General features: G+C 35.3%; 1 protein-coding gene across 5 annotated transcripts in view; it reads left to right on the top strand.

The window, feature by feature from the left end:
- The window catches only part of LOC116842383, a 3718-nt gene extending 3129 nt beyond the window's left edge, over positions 1–589 (top strand). For all 5 annotated transcript variants that reach the window (XM_032811518.1, XM_032811519.1, XM_032811522.1 and 2 more), the window contains exon 4: positions 115–589. In XM_032811518.1, the coding sequence (XP_032667409.1) occupies positions 115–500 (386 nt within the window). In that variant the 3' untranslated portion in view covers positions 501–589. The remainder of the gene's footprint in view (positions 1–114) is intronic.
- Positions 590–760: the final 171 nt, after the last annotated feature.

A 760-nucleotide genomic window follows, 5' to 3' on the forward strand; every position in this document is an offset into this window, starting at 1 on the left:
TATATATATATATATATATATATATATATATATATATTCTGTCAAAGGAGACACGATCAAATAAAATATTCGGCGTTCTTAATTATTTTTTATCTTTCCTTGAATTGTTTTCAGTTGATGATTTGGAAGTTGTCACAAACTTGCTAAGATATCCTATAATCGGTGAAACGAATTTTCTCAGATACATGAGCAGATTGATAAATGCGCACAATTACGAGAAGAAGGACCTTGTGTCCGTCTGCGTAATAGATAATGTTCTCGATTTGTGTTGTCGCGTGCGTTATCAAACGTCTCGTGACAAAACAGACGAATTAATGGCCATATTGTATCGAGAACTGGAGCAAAGCCGGTGGAACGGCAAAGACGAGCCGAATATCGCAGATATCGCCGCGTGGTCCACAATAAAACAGTTCTCGTCGAACAAAAGATTGCCGCACATTATTCAAAGGTGGTACGATATTTGCGAAAAGTCTTTTATGGACAATGCTTCGACTAATTAGTGAGTTTTCTTCCGTTTATCAAAGATTTTAAATGCATTAAGTTTAAGCGCGTTTTGAAATTTTAATAAATAATTCTGTTTTGCCCTTTACATAGCCTTGTTGATTGTTCATATCCCATCTCTGTGTTTGTCCTTAACTATACAAAACATACGACAATGTTTGTCCCGTTGAATGTTTACATACTCTACGACTTGGAAGTTTCACAATGTCAACAATAGGAATATTGATACTCGGCAAAAAAGTATGTTTCGATCGAGAAA

Source organism: Odontomachus brunneus, unplaced genomic scaffold (assembly GCF_010583005.1).
Source record: "Odontomachus brunneus isolate Ranch 3 - 2012 unplaced genomic scaffold, Obru_v1 Obru_scaffold_025, whole genome shotgun sequence".
Taxonomy (NCBI): domain Eukaryota; kingdom Metazoa; phylum Arthropoda; class Insecta; order Hymenoptera; family Formicidae; genus Odontomachus; species Odontomachus brunneus.